This window comes from Myotis lucifugus, unplaced genomic scaffold (genome assembly GCF_000147115.1).
Source record: "Myotis lucifugus unplaced genomic scaffold, Myoluc2.0 scaffold_260, whole genome shotgun sequence".
Taxonomy (NCBI): domain Eukaryota; kingdom Metazoa; phylum Chordata; class Mammalia; order Chiroptera; family Vespertilionidae; genus Myotis; species Myotis lucifugus.
The window spans coordinates 1428318-1443471 of record NW_005871308.1 but is presented as its reverse complement, the minus strand read 5'-3'; the positions used below and the strand labels follow the sequence as shown (position 1 = coordinate 1443471).

At 40.8% G+C, this 15154-nt stretch overlaps 1 protein-coding gene across 1 annotated transcript in view; it reads right to left on the bottom strand.

The window, feature by feature from the left end:
* Positions 1-15154, bottom strand: part of MTF1 (metal regulatory transcription factor 1) — a 45011-nt gene that overhangs the window by 28673 nt on the left and 1184 nt on the right. The window contains 2 exon segments of the mRNA XM_006099134.3: positions 14187-14228; positions 14230-14646. Coding sequence (XP_006099196.1) covers positions 14187-14228; positions 14230-14595 — 408 coding nt within the window. The 5' untranslated portion in view covers positions 14596-14646.

Below are 15154 nucleotides of genomic sequence, written 5' to 3'. Positions count from 1 at the left end.
TAATGGACTGCTGGGGTCAGCAGGCCTAGGTGACGTGGAGGTACAGACTGGAGATGGAGACCAGCAGCAGAAGTGTTTGTTTTTGTTTTCTAAGGAAGGCATGTCTTGAGCATATTTGGGAGGGGAAAGGTCCCTGCAGAGAGTAAAGCTGAGGATCTAGGGAGGAACATAGAGAAGGATATTTAAAAGCCTGGGTAGAAGGAAAGCTTCAGGTAGGAAGAGAGACACTGAGTTTCAGAGAACAGAGGAATGAGATAAGGATGGGTGTGACTCAAGGGTGGACAAGGTTTCTGTAAAGAGACAAACAGTAAATATTTTAGGCTTTGTGGGCCATGCAGTCTCTGTTACAACTACTCAACTCTGCTGCTCTATGTGGAAGGAGCCATAGGCAATACATAAATGGACAGACAAGGCTGTGCTCCAAAAATGCTATGACAATGAAATTTGAATTTCATGTCATTTTCGTCCATCATGAAATACTGTTATTTTGATATTTTAAAATATAAAATACCAGCCCAGCCAAGTGTGGCTCAGCAGTTGAGAGGTTGAATGTTGACCCAGGAACCAAGAGGTGATGGGTTCGATTCCCGGTCAGGGCATATGCCCAGGCTGTGGGCTCAGTCCCTGTTGGGGGTGTGCAGGAGGCAGCTGATCAATGATTCTTTCATCATTGATGTTTCTAGCTCTCTCTTCCTCTCCCTTCTTCTCTGAAATCAATAAAATAATTCAAAAGAAGTAAATAAATAAAATGTAAAAACCATTTTACAAAAACAGGCATCTGGATGGATCTGGTCTATGGGCCACAGTTTGCCAACCCCTAGAACCAGTGGGGGTGGGGGGATGAGGGGCCCTGACTCCTCCCGTCTCCCCTCCCACTCCTCTCTCATCTATCCAACCTTCAATATGATCTTGCACAAATCTGGATTCCTCAGGCAAGTGCTCTCACTTATTCATTCCTGACCCTTCCCACTGCCACCAGGGAGGTGCCGCACAAACATCTGTTGCGCTGAATCACTGGCCCAGTAGTCCAGGCATTCTCATGTCTCGGAGCCTGGCTTTGAAGCCGCCCGCTGCCAGATTTATTCTGAAACTGTTCTACACATGCCATCGCTCTGCTCAAACAATAAATCCAATTCCTTAGCCTGATAGTCAAGATCCTTCGTAGGTCCTCTTCCATCTTCTATTGCATTACTCCAGTACAAAGTAGGCTCTGTCTCGGCCTACAGGCAACAGTACACCCTTCCCCAAATGCAACACTGCATTTCCACTTCTCTGCCTTTGCTTTCTCCTTTTTCTCTACTGGAAATGGCTGGTTCCTTTCTTCTCTGCTTTTCTGAGTCTCTCTCTTCAATTCAAGCTTCACTACCTACCTCCAAAGCCCTCATGGGATGTTAATCATCCCATGTCTAAGTGACAGTGCCCTTCTCTGAATTCCAATATTTAACTATACCACTCATTGGACACTTATTGATTATCCACTCAAACGTATATCTTGACTTCCCATCAAGGCTAAAAATCTCTTTGGTGCTGCCAGATAGAGATTTCAAAATAACCACTGACCAGGAAAGAGAAAAGGGCTGTGAGTGCTGCAATCAAGGAGTCTGCATGCCTCAATCGTAAAGCCTATGACAAGGACGAAAGATAAGAGCAGAATTTCATTCTTAAGATGCTGCAACAGCTGATAACTTTATAGGTAACAGTACAATCAATAATTAACTACCCTTCCCTGTCTCCCTGCCCTTTCAATCCCTACTCTTACTTGGCCAATTCAAGTTTCAAATAAATGTTCCTTCCTCAAGGAACTCTTTCCTAATTGACTCCCAACTCCTACCACAAACTAGGTATTCTTGTTATAGGTTCTCATAGCTTCCTCTATTTCTTTAAATCATATAATACCATTAAGATTAAATAATTTAACAATTTATATCATTATCTATTTAGATGCTAGGCACAGCAGTAGCTAAGGAGGCACTAAATAAGTATTCCTTGAGTTAAATGAATGAATGGCTACTCTCCTTTTGGGCTATAGGTTCCATGAGAACAGGGACTGCATCTGTCATGCCTGTCTTGGTCACTGCCACAGCCTCAGGGCCTACTCTTGTGGAGAAGTGGCACTCAATGCATATTTGTTGAATGAAGGAATAAATGACTAAACAAATGAACAAAATAAAACCAGCAGGACTTGATGCTGAGAAAACTACTAACAAGGACTACAAGTGACAAAGGAACAGAGTTTCAAGGAAGATGTTAACTAGGTCCAATGTGGCAGAGATGACTGATAAGCATTTCTTGGATTTGGCCAATTCACAAAGTCATAATTGCCCCAGCAAGACTAGCTTCATTGGAGGAGTAGGAACAGAAACCAGAATGTAATGGGCTGAGAAATCAGAGAAAAGCAAGAAGCTGGAGACAATGAATAGAACTAATTTTTCAATAAACTCGGCTGCGACAGCTGTTTTTGATAGAGAAGCAAATTATGAAATGACAAATTCTACATTTTTTTTGCAAAAGCTGTGCACCTGCTGATTAACAGTTGTCCTCAAATTCTGCCTAAACCTATAATGTCTTAAAGTTAATATGTTTACACTATATATTAGATGTCAAAATTTTATGAAACATTCTGATCATTCACTGCTGCACTGTATAAACTCATAAGGAATTCAATGTTGCTCTTCCCTCTGTCTTCAAGAAGGTGCTTGATTATGCTAATTGCATAGAAGATTTTTAAATAAAAGGATGCAACGTCATCTCATAATAATCCATTCCTAACAAATATTATAGCTAGGAAATGTGTCTCTACCATACTTGAAATACACTTCCTTTCTTTCTCTGTCTTTAGAAAGAGTTGATCAGTTCCTTCAACTACGATGTTCTATGCTATGAAGAATAATATGCAAAATAAACAGCATGATCTAATTAAATTAATAACTGAAGTAAAGGTAGAAAAAGGCAAAATCTGGTTAGGAAAGGTTTTACTCCATTCAATTCAATTCCATGAGTACTTATTAAAGGCTTTCTGCCCTAACTGGTTTGGCTCAGTGGATAGAGCGTCAGCCTGCGGACTGAAAGGTCCCAGGTTCGATTCCGGCCAAGGGCATGTACCTTGGTTGCGGGCACATCCCCAGTAGGAGGTGTGCAGGAGGCAGCTGATCAATGTTTCTCTCTCATCGATGTTTCTAACTCTCTATCCCTCTCCCTTCCTCTCTGTGAAAAATCAATAAAATATATTTTTTAAAAAAATAAAATAAAATAAAGGCTTTCTATGTGTCAAGTTCACAGCCTTCGAAATGCTTATACCTAAACCAGAGTTCAAAATAAAAGAGCCAGGCCCTGGCGGGGTGGCTCTGTTAGTGAGAGCATTGTCCCGTACAAAACAAAAGATCCAGATGGACCAATTACCACCCGAAGTGCCCAGCTATAACCGAAGCCTCTCAAATGGTGAACTAGAGAACATATAAACACCCCCCCCCCCAGCTTTATTAAGGAGTAATTAACCAATATAATCCTATCTATTGGAAGTGTGTAACACACACCCAGTCAGGGAAGGCAGTCCCCACTTGACACCAGATGATCAAGGCCATGGAGAACGTAAGCTCAAAGGTGTTTTCTGAGCTTCTGGTTTTTTGAAGAGACAGAAAGTTGGAGGAATGAGAAATTTAACCTGGAGAGATCATAAAACGCTTAGTAAAAGACCTAACTGTAGAGTTGAGTCCTAAAGGTGAAGCAATGCTTACTAAGGGAAGTAACAAGACTCAAGGAATTCTGTAGTTCACACAGATAGGAAATGGCAGCGCTGGAATTCAAATCCAGGTACTGGTAAGTTCACAAGCCCATGCTCTTATCTACAACCTCATCCACTACTGCCTCCCTATACTGCAGTGCTCTTTATAGACTACTGTGTTTTCACTGTAATCAAGTTAAACTAAAATTAGTTTGAATTCCAAGTAAAAATTAAAATTGATCTGTGTTCCCCAACTCACTACGAAATGAAAGTGGTAAAGCAGCACACAGGTGACAGGATACTGTCTACCGTGAATTTAAAAGAAAATTTTCACTGGATAACTGACACAGATAAATCAGAAACTCAATATAATTTGGGGGGAAATTAAATCAGCAGGTTCCCAGTATTGCTTTCTATGGGGCAAGAGACATTACCCCGACCTTTTAACAAATGAACCCACTATTCTAACATACATTGAAAAGCAAACATGTTATTTTTTATAACTTATCCTATGAAATTGAAAAAAATCATCAGGATGGAAAAACTCCACCCCAGGTTTTTCCTAAATTAACCAGGTATATTCCTAAGTTTTTGTTTAATCCTTGCCCAAGGATATGTTTATTGATTTGAGAGAGGGGGAGGGGGAAAGGGAGATGATAGAGAAACATCGATCGATTGCCTCCCATGCATGTCCTGACTGGAGACCAAACCCACAACCCAGGTATGCGCTCTGATAGGAAATCTAACCTGTGACCCTTGGGTGCATGGGATGATGCTCCAACCAACTGAGCCACCTGGACAGAGCTGAGGATATGTTTTTTATTGCTTTTTAGAGAGAGAAGAAGGAAGAGAGTAAGAGAAACCTTAATGTGACAGAGAAACAAACATTGATCAGTTGCCTCCTGTATGCACCCCAACAGAGAATCGAACCTGCAACCTTGGTACATGCGCTGACTGGGAATCGAACCCACAACCTTTAGGTGTATAAGACCATGCCCAACCAAATGAGCCACCTGGCGAGGATAGGCCATGAGTTAGATTAAATGCTGGGGCCAGGACCAACTTCCAGATGTTAATTTCTGGAGCTCCTTTCTACATACTCATAAAATTGTACCATGCATACTCTATTGTCATATGTTCACAATTGTTGTCAATCATGGACACTACATAATAAAAAGTATGTGAGAAAATAAATACTTAAAAATTTTTTTAAAAAGTAACTTGGCTGAGAAAAGAGAGAGAGAGAGACAGGAGAATTAGGAGGGGGTAGAGACTAGGATGATATTTGTATTTAAAGGTGGGAGAAATGGCTGACTGTCAAAGCAAATGCCTACTCCCTCATAAAATGCTAAATAAACGAGTAATCTCTCACTCCATTTGGAGGGAGCCAGTAAATGGAAGTCGCTATTCTGACTTTCAGAATCATTTTAAACAGCACCAGATTTCACAAAAAGGAAAAGCAAAACCTCCTCAAACTGGATCAGAACAGGAAGTTGCAAAAAAACCATGTACGTTTTCCTGGTTACATAGAGAAGGTATTGCAACATGTGGTATACTTAAACACAATTAAGGATATCATGCATGCATGCATTAAAAAAAATATGTTCCAGAAATTCTACTGTCCCATGTGCTAGGAATACAGGACAAATAACCCCTGCTCTCAAGGAGCTCAAAATGAAGAAGAGATTCAAACAAAGAGCAAGATGGTACAAAAAAATGTGCTGATAAATGGATGTCAGAATATAGAGAAATGTAGAGAAAAAGCATTTAAATTAGACTGGGGAATGATTAAGATAAGCTGCTCAAAGAGGTGATGCCCAAGCTAACGTCAAAGAACTTGAGGGAGAGGTGACTCATAATTAATTTGCCTATCAAAATTAAGTAAGAGTATATACAATATGAACATGTCATTGAAGATTCCAACAGATGATGTTTCTCCAAAAGAGCGTGAGAACTGCATCACTTTAATGTTCCTACATAGCCTTCAAAGAGGGTTGTGGATTAAGGAGCTTGGAGAGAGCACGGCTTGGGCTCACTGAGGATGGGGTCTGATGCTAGTAACGGGCAGGAAGCATGAGCTTTCAGAGAACTGATGTTGCTTTACAAAGTGTGCTAAGTAGTTCTAGAATAGAGAAACATCTATCAAAGATGATTGCCTTTGTTAAGTCCACAGAATCAGAAAAAGAAAGGTGAATGAAATAAGCAAAAATGAGAAAATTAAAACCCAGAACTCCAGGAGACAATGCTTAAAAAATTTCCGAAAAGAACAAAAAGCTGGGTCTGAGTCTGAGAAAATTAACTCTACACACATTAACAGCCCATACTAAGGAGTGGAGTCTCTGATTCTGAGCACCCAGCATATGAACATTCTTACAAATGAATGACTGGCTGGCATACTGTGGCTGAAGGAGCTGCCCTTCCCTCCCCATCACTAGGGACTTCCCCTTCCCTCTCCCTGATACGAACCCTGCTCCTCTGCTGGCACTGATCTCATTCCTTCCACACATCCTGTACAACCAGAGCTCAAAGGAGAAGTAGAAGAGCTGTGAACTGACCTCATTTCTTCACCAGGCCGCCCACTGTCCACCACAGAGCTACATTCAGACAGCTGTTCCCACTCCTTAACCTTTCACCCTTAGAACTAATGGCATTGTGCTGCCCCTAATTTCTCAGCCCTTTTCACAGCTAACAGGTCTGTGTCCTTTCTCCCCATCTTTGCAAAAATAGTGTACTATGCTAGAAAGGCATAGACAGGCTTTGGCATGCAGAAAGTCCTCAGTTCAAATCTCAGTTTACCACTTGCTAATGGTATGTTTCTAAGTCTCAGTTTTTTCACCTGTAAAATGAGGGTCAATAGTACTTATTTATAAGATTGTTATGAAAATCAAATACAAAACTATATTAAAGCCCTTGATACAGCAACTCCCATATAGCAGGCACTCAACAGACGCAAGCCATCGCACCCTCTCCCACTGCTACTGCCACAGAACAGGAGTCCTCATTCTTTAGCTTTAAGAGCCTCAGCTTTGCCTGGTGTCCCAACTGCCCACTGTGGAAGTACGGTGGAACCTCGTTTCTCAAACTTAATTTGTTCCTGAAGGCTGTTCGAAAATCAAATCATTTTTTCCCATTAGAAATAATGTAAATTGAATTAATCTGTTCCAGAACCCCAAATGATTCCTTATTTTAACCTTTCTTATAAACAGTACATGTCTATTATACTGTTTAACCTATAATAAACACTTTAAAAACAAAAAGAACATGAAATGTAAATTTAACAAAAAGGAAAGGAAATACAGTAAAGATGAAAATTTTACAATAATTATAAGTAGCATCAAAAGCAAAAAAACACAAAAATATTCACAGCACAATATCCTGAGATTTTAACTGTGGTAAACTGACTCATATTTTCGCATTCTCTCCTTTATCTGTCACCTGAGAGATGCATGACTCATCATACAGGTATCAGCATGAAAGGGCTGTCCGGTTGAGAAGCGAATTGTTCGAGATGGGAGTTGTTCGAGAAACAAGGCTCCGCTGTATCTATCAGTGGCCTGGGTGCTAAGGAAGTCAAAGGGAGCCGAGTGGGAGAGCAGAGGATTAGCTGTGGCCAAGGCTGGAACCCTGCAGTAGGACTACAAACCTGTTCTCATTTAAAAACATGGTTATAAACCATGGTTCACATTCCATAGTGGTATTCACATGACAGTTGAGCTAATTACGAGTTATCGGGACTTCTGCAGACTGTCCTGGAACCTAACCAAAATTTATAACTTTGTTTTAAGGAGAAAATGCTTCCCTAGGAGTTCCTACCAGAGACCAATGTAAACTCTTCTTAAACTGGAAATTACCTCCCAACCTCCTTCAAGAACCATGTGGGCCAACAAGAAAGAGAAGTAAATAAACATTCACTGAACAACCACGATGAACCAGACATTAAGCTAAATGTTTTATGCTTAGAGTGTTGTATATTTATTATGAATAAATGTCATTTCGTCTGCACAAAATGCAATGAGATATTTTTATTTCAATTTTACAAGAGTGGTAACAGAGCAACTTGTCTAAGGCCATATCGTATATACCAAAACAAAGATGGAACCAAGGTCTAAGTTATCCCTGTGCAAATCAAGAAAAAACAATTTTAAGAATAAGCTTGGTTTAAATAAGAGAAAGACATGAAAATACAAATTCTTTCTCCAATGTTCCACAATAGCAACATTTTAGCAAAACCCAACAGGTACAGCCTACATAACATGTACATCTGAGACCTGTTATTCCTGCAGCACCATGTTGGAAAACCACCCTTGTCCCTTTTCCAGGCCAGCAAGCCCCAGTGAGGGAAATGCTGATGACGGGGAGAGGTATGTAACACACATGCAGGCTTGCAGGGGACAGCGCTACAACAGCTTCATCTGGTGGTAAACGGGAAAATGCTTCCAGCCCTGGACTCCTACGGAACTTTGTATATACAGCTTCTAGCAGTTTCCATACTGGATTCTAAGTCCTGGAGAGAAACTATTTGACAAAAGTAGATACCCAACAAGTAAAAGCTGTGGAAAGAATGAATGGATCCTTAACTCTAGAATTTCAAGCAAAAACTGTCTCTGTCTTTCCTAGTTCTCAATGGCAATTCCATGGGAGTTCAGAAGGAACCTGTACAAAAACATAATGATAGTTTATACCAGTGATTCCCAAAGTGGGCGCTACCGCCCCCTGGTGGGCGCTGCAGCGATCCAGGGGGGCGGTGATGGCCACAGGTGCATTTGTTTTAACTTTTTTTGTATTACCTTTCTATTCTGAGTTCAATAAATAGTTTCATAATTTCAAACTTCAATGTTTCTAATTTACACCTTTCTTTACTATATTTTATGAAAAAGGTAGAAACATTAATACATATATCTTTCTGTTTAATTGCTATTAAAATTTAAAAAAAATTAATTTCCAGGGGGCGCTGAGTAATATTTTTCCTGGAAAGGGGGCGGTAGGCCAAATAAGTTTGGGAACCACTGGTTTATACAAAGAAGGAAAGTGGCCGGTTCCCCTCTGGGAAAGCCAGCACCCTCCTGGTTTGAGTGGACCGATCATTCCACAGCCCAAGGGACTGATAATGAGGAACGAGGAATTGGAAGTAAGTATCCCAAAGTAAAGGTCCCACTGCAAAAAGGCTCTGAAACCCTGGAGTCAGATTTCCCCCCTTACTCTTCTACTTCCCATTTGTCACACTAGAAAAAATAAGTCTCCTTTTGTCACTAACCAATATAGCAAGCAGCCTAATTCATAAAGCACCACTGTAACTGTGCTTCTCGGTAGAAAAAGATACTCCTTCTCAATCAGTGCACTGGAATACTTTGGTACAAGAACAACATATTCGGTATATGATTGCTGGCTTTCTTCACACGTTTCCGACAACTATTCAGCAGAAAAGTGACAAGGTCGGTAAGCCACAGGGGTAGGGGGCTTTGGGGGCAGCACTACAACATGTGGTTGTGCATTATGTTCACCAATGTGTTTCAAACAGAGATGGATGAACATGAAAATGTTCACAGCACAGTATTAGTCCTGGCAGGTTCTCAGGAAGGGCAGAGATTCAAGTTTGGGAGCAACTCTTAAGAATGCTGATCTGGAACAGAGTAACACTACTTTGGAAATTTTTCAAAGCTACCAAACCAACAGGTAGGCATAGTAAAACAGCAAGTATGAGAATAAGATACACGAAATTAGAGTCAGAATGACCAGTGTCCCTGTGGAAGGAAAAGACAGTGTCTGTAGCAAGGCTCTGGTTGGTTTATTTCTGTACAAGGCAAGCATGTGGAAAAAGCAATGAAGTACCGCCATGCGCTGCTTAATGACGAGACTTTGTTCTGAGAAATGCGTCCTTCGGCGATTTCTTTGTTGGCAAACATCATAGAGTGCACTTACACAAATCTAGCCTACTGCACACCCAGGCTACAAGTGGTGTTGCTGGAATACACAAACTACACAGCCAGTCATATAAAAGCACAGCACATACAATGATGTACAGTACATAGTACTTCATAATGACAATAAACGACTATGTTACTGGTTTACATATTTACTATACTATACTTTTTATTGTTATTTTAGGATGTACTCTTTATACAAAAAAAAGTTTGCTGTAAAACAGTATGCTATGTTAGGCTAGCAGCAGTCTCACACATCTCGTGTTTACTGTATATCTTGATTGCATCACATTCTCCTGTGCTTGATTTAATCTCATGTTTTGTACAGTAACATGCTATATAGGCTTGTAGCCTAGGAGCAACTAGACAATAGGAATTTTTCAGTTCCATTATAATCTTTTTTGTTAATGTAATGGGGTGACATTGGTTAATTAAATTATATGGGTTACAGGTATACAATTCTACAATACATTGCAGCTCCATTACAATCTTAAGGAACCACCGGCTCTATGTTGACAGGTCCCTCTTGACAGAAACATTGTTATGGGGCACATGACTGTAATAGGTAAGCCAACTACACACAACAGAAAGCAATGGCACAATCGGGGTAAACAGGAAATTCAGGCTAAAATCTGACTCAGAAAAATAAGCTGCCTAAGAAGCCAAGAAGACTAACTAGTTTTCAAATGATTAGATTTCTTAAGAGTAAGAGAATGGGAAATGGAGAAAAAGACTAAGTTTAAAAAAAGAAGGGAGGGGGGAGTAAAGAATCATGAAGAGTGTTACCAAACAAGTTTATAAAATGGACTTAAATGCCAAAAAAAATAAAATCACTGTGAAAGCAAAAGCTAAGGTACTTCACAAGTCTCCTGAATGCCTGGTCCTTAGCAAGATTTTAAAAGACTAAAAGCCACTGCTGCTTCTCTCTCAATCCCCAACCTACCCCACACCTATTGAATTCAAAAACAGGTTATAGAATCTTCCATGTAGGCCTCATCGATTGAATGGAAAAATGTGGTGAGGGGGAAAGTCAGTGAGCTAAATCCACAGTACACTGAACAAGGGTTCATACTAGTAATACCCTTGACCTTGTCCTACTCAACATGATTATCAATGACTGAGACATGAACAGTAAATCAGGCTTGCCAGTAGTGCAAAGTGGGAAAGTGACAGCTCATATCACTGATTGCATAATCATTCCCTCCCTACCGCGTCCTCTTCTGTCTAGATCAGCATATCCCAAAATGTGTTCCCCAAAACACTGACTCTGGGAATGAAACTGAAAAATAGTCTCCCAAGTTCAAAACATTTGGAGAACTCTGCCTTTCCTTCCTTCTTAGTTATTAGCACATCAAAAGCTCTGAGAAATCCTGTAATAATCAAATCTCTGTCCTGATTTAATGTTTCCCTAACATTTGCTCTTGAAACACTTTCACTAGTAATCATTAACACTGATGGGCCCTAAACTATGTCAGATTTTTTGTGCTAGAAATGATTCAATCCCCTTGAGTTACTACTGCCTTAACACTCTTCCTCCAACTACCATATTTAAACACACACACATACAAACTTGACACTTCCTGCCTCCCCTTTCCTCACCACCCACCTATTTCTCCATCACTCAAAACTCAAAATCTGGCTTCAGCCCCCAGGGCTCTACTGAACATCTTCTCATGATGTGATCAACTGTGCAGATAGCAGAACCAATGGCTTCTCTTGGGCCCTTCAATCCCTCTGCAGGGTCACACAGAAATATTCACACAGCCTGGAACGCTCTTCCCTCGGCTTCCACAACACTGCCTTCCACCCATCTCTCTCTCTTTATGTGATCTATGGTTCTCTTTCTAACCCTTAAATTCTCAGATCAACTCTTACTTCTCCCCTGAGTAAACTCAGTAGTCTGAACTACTGTCCTTTCATGGATCCACAATTCTCATCTCAAGCCATTTCCTCGACTTAAGATTCATAGTTCCAATGGACTTCTCAACATGTTCACCTTCATTTTCCCCAAGGACTGTGCATTTAACATACTCCAAACAAACTCATCAATTTCTCCTCTTCTTGTCTTCTTGAATTCTGTTATGGAATCGCCATTCCCAGAGGGGACAGGGGCCAGCAGAGTCAGCTGCTTTTTCCTCAGCATGCACACAGCACTGTGAATATGCCTCTGTTAAAGGACCTATCACAGTGGACTCTAACCACTTAGCGCGCTACCTAGACTTGAAGTTCTGCCAATCATCTGTGTGGCCCCTATGCTAAGACAGAGGAGAAACTCAACACACTTGGAAAATTGGATGAATCCTTTGAATCATACCCAATTCATGACTCAATCTTCAGACTCTCATAATATACCAAGTTCTCTTATACTGCAAGAAAAGCTCTCGATTTTCTCCACATAAAAGGCCACTATCCTTCATCAGACTCAAATGAAACCCCAAACCTAAACTACAACTATCTCCTGTCTGGGCAGTCAAGAAACCAGTTACCAGAGCAACCTTTTTAAAAAGGCCACTCTAACCATATCACTCCTTGGCTCAGACACCTTCATGGTTTCCCTCTAGTTCCAGAATACAGTCCAAACCCCTTAGCATGCTACCACTGCCTTCCCTATCTTGATCTCTACTATCTTTCCACCTTTATCTACTACTACTCGTATGTTCTAGTCCACACTACAGCCAGTGGGCCAAATTCAGCCCACTGCCCATTTGTAAATAAAGTTTTACTGGAACATAGACAATTGACATTTGGGGCCACATAATTCTTTTTTTAATTTAAAATTTTTTTTTACTGATTTCAGAGAGGAAGAGAGAGGCTAGAGCTAGAAACATCAATGATAAGAGAGAATCATCAATTGGCTGCCTTCTGCACGCCCCCTACTGGGGATCAAGCCCGCAACCTGCACATGTGCCTTGACCTGGAATCGAACAGTGACCTCCTGGTTCATAGGTCAAAGTTCAACCACTGAGCCACACTTGGCCGGGCGGGCCATATAATTCTTTGTTGTGGGTGGGCTGTCCTGTGCATTGTGAAATATTTAACAGGATCTTTGGATGCTACCTATGAGATTCCGATAGCACTTCCCCCAGGTGACAACCAAAAATGTCTCCAGACATTGCCAGATGTATCCTGGGGACAGAATTGCCCCAAATAAGAATCACTAGTCTGGAGGTTTCCAAGTACAAGCTGAGAGTATGATGTCGTTATTAATAAAATACATACTATATAGTAATTGTAGTACAGTGTCCAGATCAAGAGATGAGTCACACAGTATTCAGTGCTAGTGGACTTACACTTGTGAGATTATGCTCAATTATGAATTTTAAGAGGAATTTGGAAACTGAAATTCATACAATTAAAGGTGACCAAGCTGATGACAAGCAAGGGGGAAAATGTCATAAGAGGGATCTTCAAATAAATGGAGGTGTTTAGCCTGTACAGGTGAAGATGAAGAGAAATCCATGATCTTTAAATATCTGATGGGTTGTCCTTCGAAAGGAAGGCTTAACTTGCTGTTGTTCAGGAAGGCAGAACTAGGAAGGAGTGGGCAACTGCAGGAAGGCCGATTTTGGCTCCATACAAGTAACAGCTTTCTAACAATCAGAGCTGGCCAACAAATCTATTAGGCTGAGCCGTGAAACACTGTGCCCTCCTCATTCTGGAAGTGGTCAAGCAGAGACCAGGGAAACTGATGTCAGAGATGCTATAGAGATTACTGCTTGGGGTAAGGAGGTGGGACAAGATGGTCTCTCTAGGGCTCCTTCCAGCTCTGATATCCTAAGGCTAAAGGAAAAGCCATATGTCATGAATGCCCCATTTCAAGACCTTCATTACAACAGAAAACTATTTTGCCAAACAATTTACCCTATGTCTATTTGGTAACATTTTACATTTAGTCCCTGCATTGCAACTACCAGTGATCTATTTTTTTCTAATTGACCTTCAATTAGTTCTTATATAATGTATATCACTACCTTTAAACCACATCTTTTATTCTGCTAATAATCACCACCTGTACAATGTTTCAGTTTCCAAAACACTGTGACATGCATTACCTTACTCAACACTAGCTAAATAAAAGCATGAAAACTTATTTTAGATAACCTGCTCTCATTTAGAGTCTCTTGCCTAAATTTCTTATGAAAGAAAACTAGCCTTTATTATTCATTCAACATTCACTAAAAAAACATATTCCAGCAGATACTCCATCTCCAAAACAAGTCATTTATATGTAACCCAGAGGTAAGCCAGATCTAGTCATTCCAGCATCAGAAATATAAATGTACTTCAGTGAGATTTCTATTTTATTTATCATTTGGGGAGGAATATGAGAAACATTATACTTTCGTTTTCCCAAATTTCAATGTAGCCTTACAAACCGAAAGTTCCACAGTCACAACAAAACGTGAAACATGAATTATTGACAAGAAAGCCATTGTAGGTCCTGATGGCACAGACTCCTTTCCTTCTCGCTAAAATTGCCACCAAGAGCTGTGTAAGGACTTTCCCCAAAGCCAAACTGAGCCCTCACCCACCGCTTTACTTACTTCTTTACGTTTTGTTTCTGGACATTCCGACTGCAGAGTGAGGGGTTGCACCTTCGATATTTCTTGGCATGGGCGTGGAACCAGGGTTTATTGTTAAATGAATCTGATCTGGTGAGATAATGTGTTGCACATAACCCTGGGACATTGCTTCATGATCTATTAGATGAAAGCCCTCTTCACCCCCTACTAGAAAAGGCAAGGGTTCTCCACACTGTCCATCATCATCTTCATCCTCCAAAGTGCCAGGGTCCTGCTCAATAAGAACAGTTGTCCTATCGTACACAGTTCCAGATGAGGAAGGCACCAGTCCGTTTTTATCCACAAACCTGAGCATCCTGTCATCAGGGGTCAGCTCATCTTCGTCTGCCTCAAAGTAGATGATGTTGTTATCTGGACTGTGTTCCCCCATGGTTCAATTGTGCTCAGCCCAGTTGTGAGAAATGGAAAAGTAATGACTTGTCTGCAATAGAACAAACCAGAGTGAGAGCCACACCAGCACCTCGGGACCTTCTCAGCGACCACAGGGCTGTTTTCCTCTCCTTTCAAGACCAGGTCGAAGTAAAGGAAAAATCATCTTCCCTGGGAATAACTTTTTAAGTTTTACTTTGAAACCATCAAGTCATTTTAAAAGCAATGCCTTTAAAAAACAACAACAAAACACTGAAGTAAAAAGTAGCATTTCACAAGACCTTCCAAATGTGCTTTACTGCCAAACAATTGGAAGGTTGGTCAAAATACCTAAAGGGGACTTAGGGGCAAACTGCTTCAAGTCTGAGTTGCCATAAATCTTAAAAGTAAGGAAACCTCACTCAAATATGACCCCAAATCAGACCAGGAGGCAGTGCAGTCTATGGCGGAAGGAGCAGAGTTTTGGAGGCAGGGTCACCCACCTACAATTTCCATCTTTGCCACTAACTACGTGGGGAACTGTCCTGTGCCCCATTTTTCTTATGCATAAGGTGAGACTG